At 40.9% G+C, this 7,297-nt stretch overlaps 1 protein-coding gene across 1 annotated transcript; it reads left to right on the plus strand.

The window, feature by feature from the left end:
* Window positions 1-599: 599 nt before the first annotated feature.
* Window positions 600-5,333, plus strand: chic2 (cysteine-rich hydrophobic domain 2). The gene is made up of 6 exons (XM_086210193.1): window positions 600-967; window positions 1,669-1,723; window positions 1,997-2,152; window positions 2,330-2,386; window positions 2,466-2,525; window positions 3,114-5,333. Exons 1-6 carry the CDS (start codon window positions 834-836, stop codon window positions 3,162-3,164), a joined length of 513 nt encoding a protein of 170 aa, XP_086066319.1. The 5' UTR covers window positions 600-833; the 3' UTR covers window positions 3,165-5,333.
* Window positions 5,334-7,297: the final 1,964 nt, after the last annotated feature.

The raw sequence follows: 7,297 nt of genomic DNA on the forward strand, positions 1-7,297 counted from the left end.
TTAATGACCTGTCAGCCAACCGCTGCCTCACCCTCAATAGAAATAAAATGTACATTCAACTCAAACATATAGATTTCAACTCAGTTTCTGCCACCAATTTTCATGTTTGAGAATAATATCATTTTTCATGGTGTTTAAGTACCAAAACCACCGACTACCCTAGTTTTTACTGTCAGAATTTGGTTGTAATGACACGTCATAATGTGACTTGCTTGCAGAATTTCAACAGTGGGTTCACTGTCGCCTGCAGCTCACTTCCGATGAGGCTGAAATCATAGTGTCAGTGACGTAAAACAACTTGACATGTTGAGGCTTGAGGACACTTAAATTATTTCAGAAGAGCGTGGAAGCATTATACTTTTTCATCATACATGCATTAATATTTGAAAACTGGTCATCATTCACTTCAATTGTAGCAGTATTTTGTAGACAAATAAACTTTTCTCATTTATGGGTGAAATATCCCTTGAGTCACAATACAGGGTCGTATTAGGTACTGCTTGTAAAAAACAAACTACCATACAACACAGTTTATCATTTAAGTGAAGAGGCAATACATATTTTGGAACCCTTACTTGTGTTTGTTGTGTTAATTTTTTTTTTTAAATTGACGTCAGCACGTCTGTCTGCCTTCCGGTGTCGTATGGTTACTGCGGCGGATGTTGATGTTTTGTTTTAGATCCTGGTGAACGATGTGAACTGTATCGTCTTTGAGACGGCGGCTTGATATTTCCGTGGTTTTTGTCCATTTTTTTCTCGGTAAGGTTTCACTGATCAACGGCATCGTGTCTCTCCCGGCGTCCCTCCCGGGAAGCGCGAGGCCGAGTCGTGCGATGATGGAGGACTTTGATGAGATCTACGAGGAAGAGGAGGAGGAAGAGGAGGACGAGGACAGGGCCGCGGAGGAGCAGCTCCTCAAGTACGCTCCGGACCCGGTGGTGGTGCGAGGGTCCGGCCACGTCACCGTGTAAGAAACCGGGGAGGGTAACGGACACCGGGAGAAGAGTGTACTGTTGGTGTGTTAGCATAGATGGACTCGGTGGGTAACTAGCTGCTAGCTTGCCTAGCTGCCGTGAATGACCGAGCCTAGCCATCTAGCTACTGTTAGCAGTGAGCTAACTCTGGGAGCAGAGTCTGGTTACTCTGAAGTAACCTTTCGGGGTATCGGAATTACATGACATTTCATAAGCTGTTTTTTTGGGATCATTGTGTCGAGTAATATGATATGTATTTTTATTTTTTAATTCAGCTAAAGACGAGACAATATTTTCTGTCCTTTTTCATATTGTTTTTAACGAAACGTACCCGGATATACAACCTCAAGATCATTGATTTTTTTTCTTCCAAAGTAAGGCTTTATCGATATACATATTGCAAAGCAAAATCTATTCTCAAGTGTGACTGTCAAACACTTGGGACAAAGGTGCATAAGAGGCACAATCCCAATATTTCACAGTAGAAGAAGAAGCTTCACAAATAAACACCCGAGGTTCTCCTGGGGTGACATTAAAATCACGTGATAAAGTTGATCTAAAGAGGTTATCCTCACTCCTGATTCCAGCTGAGCTTGGTTTAAGTTTGGCAGAAAGGCTAAAATAGTTAATGGAAAACTATCGGAGAACATGTGAGCCAACTATCTAAAATATCCTTTTTCCCTTAACCCTTCAGGTTTGGACTTAGTAACAAGTTTGAGTCCGAATTTCCTTCAGCACTTACGGGCAAGGTGAGTGTCTGCTTCTGAGTCATCAGTATATTTATGACACATGGAAAAAAAAGTTCTCTTACATATGCTGCACCTCATTACGTTGAGCATTTATTTTATTTTTTAAATTATTGAATCTTCAGTGCAGTGCAGTATGTTGTCTTTTTCTCACATTGACACATCAGGATCAGCTAACGCAAAACGGAGCGTTAATCAGATGAAACATTGTAAAAAGCATCCTGTTAATACTCACTGTAATCACTATACTGACACACAAGTTGTGTTTATTCTCAGGTGGCACCAGAGGAATTCAAAGCCAGTATCAACCGTGTAAACAGCTGTCTGAGGAAGACGCTGCCTGTAAACGTGCGGTGGCTCCTGTGTGGCTGCCTCTGCTGCTGTTGCACACTGGGCTTCAGTTTGTGGCCCGTCATCTGCCTCAGCAAGAGGGTGAGACTCCCAGCCACACTGACCCTCACCCAAACATTGAATATAAAGTGCCATATGATATTGTTAGCTGTTGTCGTGTAGCATTTTTTCCCCTCTCTTCTCCCTCACAAAGTTTAATGTTTTGCTTGTTCGGGGGTATTGATGGGAGTGTTATCCGATTTCACTGTTGCCTTCCAGACGAGAAGATCTATAGAGAAGCTTCTGGAGTGGGAGAACAGCAGACTCTACCATAAGGTGAGCTGGGAAGGAGTAACTGGATGTGTGTTAAACTCACTTTTGACATGTTGGCATCACCATTGCTCTCTGTTCGCAGCTGTGTTTGCATTGGAGATTGAGCAAAAAGAAGTGTGAATCCAACAACATGATGGAATATGTAAGTCATAGTTGTTTATGTGTACTTGTCTCAGTATGCTTGCCCTGGTTGGCCTGAACGCTTATACATAGGGATGTGTACTGAAGTTCTTATCACTGTGTAGAACAAAGTACAACACCCCAGTATCTGAGGCAGAGTAGAGATCCTCCTGGGCATTTATTACTTCACTGCAGTTGCTTTGTCAAATTGTGCCTCGAGTACGAGTTTTTAAAATGACGTCAGCGCTCACAAGTACATTTCCTTGTAATGTTAAATCACTGCTATATTGTTCTCACAAGGTCAAGTGACTCAGAAAGCAATATCTAATCTACAAGCAATTCTTTCAAGAACCACAATCCTACACACGTTTCTACCAATTTAAGCATGGAAAGGCAGTCAAATCCACAAATAGGAATATGATTTATCATTCTTTATAGTCATTCAAATTTTCTGCATATGGCCACAAAGCAGTCTCGACATGCGAACTTGCAACTTTGTCTGTAGTAGCTAATCATAACATGACAAATGGAGGTTTTTCTAGATTCTCTCTCCTTTTAATGAATGTTCCGCGAGTTGATTACCAACAACGTCATCTCTTGTCACCTGCAGGTAATCCTAATAGAGTTCCTACCCAAGATCCCCATCTTCAGACCAGACTAGTGTGACCGCAGTGGATCTTAACCCCTTACTGCTGCCCAGCTCTGTCAGAAGCACAGTAGCTGTCAAGCTCCTGACTAACCAACCTTCTTGAAATACTCCAAAATTTGTGTTTACAGTGTAGCATCAGTCACACATGCATTCTCTGCCCTCTTGTTTCTAAATCCAGTATCCCCACAGTTCTTTCTGGAGTATATTCATGCTTAGACTTGACCCATGACCGGATCAGGCGAGCTGGCGCACCGCTGAGCCATGCTGACCTGCAGCAGCCTGTGGAATGTCAGGAGAGAATCAGCCATGGAACGTGGCGCCGTGGATTTTAGAAGGATCAAGGGAGGCCAGACTTTTGAATTGTTCCATGAACTACAACTGGAACGTTGTCACCTATATGTTTCCTAAACCTAAGCACATCTGACCACAACGAAATCAACACTGTCATCCTTAACCAACTGTCAAACCGCCACCTTCATCTGCAAAGAAAAAAAAAAAAAAAAAGACACCCCAGTGCTTTTGTAACAGTTGGTTTGGTTCTCCAGCGCTGCTCTAGAGGCGTTACACGGACCTCCGTCATCCAAATCAACTCCGTAGCAGACAGACTAGTAATACAGGAACGCGTCTGATGGGTGGTCCGAACAGATGAACTCTCAGTAATGTAGATCTTCTAATGGACCACCAGGCATCCTTACCTCCCCAACCCCCACCCCCGTACTGTCACATCACTCGTACCCAGTGACAATCACACAGTCTGACTGCACTCTCCATCGTATGAATGGGTCTGTATGCTACTTCATTTAGCTGTGGCCAGGGGAGGATGGGCTGGCTGCCCCGTGGAACAAGTTGGGGTTTTAGTTGTTCCATTTTTTGTTGCTGTTTTGGTTATTGTTTTTGTTTGTTTTTTGTATCTCTACTATTGTTTACTATTTTGGTGAAAGCAGAATCCGATGTTTGCTGAACTGTTTGCTACGTTTCTTTCGTATGTGTCTTTTAAGAGCAAAAAAAACAGACACCAGACCTGAAAAGATACTCTGTAAGACAGGCTCGGTTCTCGGACATGTTTGTGACTTCTGTTGTAAGCTCCGTGTGCGTGAGTGCACATTTAAAGGTATGCCATAGATACTTGCTTTATCAACTCTCTCTGGTCATGTGTCACCACGAAAGCACACAATCGCTTTGTCCTTAACACCGTCACATGGCCTCTTCATTCTCTGCAGACCCAGTGTGTGTTTCCAAGGATGTGGCCCTTAAGAGAAAGCGCTTCTGTGTTTGATATCATCTTACAGAGTTCATTCAATGATCTCGGGTGACCGAGAGGGATACATTGTCTTAGTAATAGCGAGGTTCTTCATCATGAAGCAAGATTGCAAGAAAATGAGCTTGATGTCAGACCACTGCAAACTAACTGTCCTAACTACTGTCTTCTGTCAATGATGGCAAAATGATAAACACACTTAGAAAGAATTATCGTCCGACTCGGTCAAATTGTTATTTTGTTTTTTGTAACCTGCATTCATGATCCATTCCCACAGCTCTCGCTTTGTTTCAGACTTCTTGTAGTTATTTACCCAATTGGATCGATAAGCAGTGAATACTTTGAAAGTTTGGTGGCCATCGCCTTTTTTTTTTTTTTTGAGGCGGTATAAAGAATAACTAAAAGGGAAACATAGATTGACCTTTAATCGAGCGGTACTGTTGCGCTGGGATAGAAGCAGACCACTGTTTGTCAACAAAACAGCCGTAGCAACTTTTTAATCTGCAGCCTGAGTTTTCCACAAGACGCTCAAAGAACAGACGAAGTGGCATTTCCAGGCGTAGCTCAACGACGTAGCTCACAGTCTTGCTTCTTGATAAAGATCCAATGATGTTTTTAAGCACATCAGCTGAATCAAAACCTGAATTTTCCAAATTTGAAACCAAATGAAAACGGTTAACTTTTACTTTCTCCCACTCTACACCCTCTTTGTTTACAGGCTGTTCCACTGAATCAGGTCTATTTGCACGGTGTGAGTACATCGACTCAAACTTCTTTCTTTAGCTTTGTTCAACATTGTATGAAATATCACATTCAGGTATTCAAATGTGAAATGACCCATCTTGAGCCATTTCATGCCTTTTTTTCACCAGGGTTTCGTAATGGAATATATATATACACACATATATATATATATATATATATATATATATATATATATATATATATATATATATGTGTGTGTGTATATACACACACACATATATATACACATATATATATACATATACATATATATATATATACACATATATATATATATGACTAAGTTTTAATATAAAACAGGAAGTGAAGCTAAATGAGCTCAATGCTGCTATCCTGAGAACTCGCAGCACCATCAAGTGGTTTACCAAAAATCTAGAAAGAAATAACAAAAATTCGCCACCGCGTGTTGACGTTCTCCGTACGCTATGATCCAAAATACAGAAATTAAGTGTATAAGCTCCCGTGAGCTTCAGGTGACCCTCAGGTGATGCTGGTCTCAAATGGTTAGACAGGCTCATGTCATGGGAACTGAAATATTCAGGCGGCTATAGAGTGAATATTCAGTAAGAAATTAATGCTTCAGAGAAATGAGTCACAAAACAATACCCAAAGGATTCTAATTACATTTCATGATTAAATATAGACAGAAACAGGTTTGTTTTTGTTTTTTTTTAATTTATTCTAAGGTTTACATCATGTATCTTCAAAATCAAATAAGGACAGAATTGTGCTTGTAAAAATGATGTATTATATCGATCATTTGAATGCACATGGGTGCCTGTAATGCCCTGATTCTGTGGAATGGTCTAACCTTAAGAAAATCCATGTATTACCAGAATTTGAATGAATCCACGTATCTAACGTCACTCAGCCCTGTTGATTGTATGAGGGGTCAGACTCAGGGGATTATCATAGATACGCTTCAAAAATGTAGCATTGGAAAGAAAAAAACTTACTGTCAGGTATATTCCAAGGTTATAACAGGGGGGTCCAGTATACAGATCACGTATTACTTGAATACTTGTAAAATAATACTTATTTTGAAACTGAAACACACCCCTAAGAAAAAAAACAACTTTGTGATTTCTGTTGCGATAGTGAAGGAAGCACATTTGGACCCACGAAGCCCAAACGCCATGTTGGTTTGTATGTTAAGGGACCCAACATTTACATGATTACCACTGGGTTGCCTCTTGATTCATCACTTTTCTATATTTTTAATTGCCGTCTGTTCTATGTACATGAAGGCATAAGGCCATATGCATATATTTGTGGTGTATGTGCGCGTGTGTGGATGGTGTATGCAGATGCAAATGTTCTCTGTAGATCTCAGACTGTGATTGAACCCTGCACAGAATATGAGTCCTTTTTATATAATCGTGTGTGCTCAGTGTGTGTGTGTGTGTGTGTGTGTGTGTGCGCGCGCGCGCAACAGGTATTCCTGATGTTGCGGGGACATAAATCTGTTTACACAGTGACATTGTGGAGACTTGCCTCACTTTTGAGGGTCAAAATGCAAGCAGTCATGATGGAAATCACCTCATTTTATGGTGAAGACTTAAAATTTTATGGTTAGGCAAAGGGTTGGGGCAAGTCTCCATGAAATGAATGTAAGTCAATGTAATGTCCTCTGACGTGTGTGTGTGAGAGAGAGAGAGCTGGAGAGAAGGATATATGTACATATATGACTCATACGCAGGTGTGTACAGTAATAAACTATCAATAAACAAGGCTATGGGCATCCTCCTCTGAAGTGAAGTGTTATTACTTGATCTCCAATGAACCTGCATGAGTTCTAGTTAAGAGGCTCTCAAAGTGTGAGGCACCTCCCAGGGGGGTTGTATGCATTTGCAGCAGTATTTATGGTTTTTTATTATTGTTATTATTATTATTATTTAGTTCCAACTTACCCAAAAGTCAGAAATGACTAAATAAGTCATGACAGACTGTTTTCATTTTTGTGGAGAACTGACGTAATCTAAAACAACGCCAGGCCAACGGTCCTACGAAGGCGTCCAGAAACAGGGCCACCTTATTCTGCGACACAGACGAGGGCCCCCATCCCGGACGTGAAGATTCAGGTTGATTTTTTTTTTTTTATATAGTTTATCAGCTACTTGGA

This window comes from Aulostomus chinensis, chromosome 8, assembly GCF_037954235.1.
Source record: "Aulostomus chinensis isolate RoL2024-O1b breed Wild chromosome 8, RoL_Achi_v1.0, whole genome shotgun sequence".
Taxonomy (NCBI): Eukaryota; Metazoa; Chordata; class Actinopteri; order Syngnathiformes; family Aulostomidae; genus Aulostomus; species Aulostomus chinensis.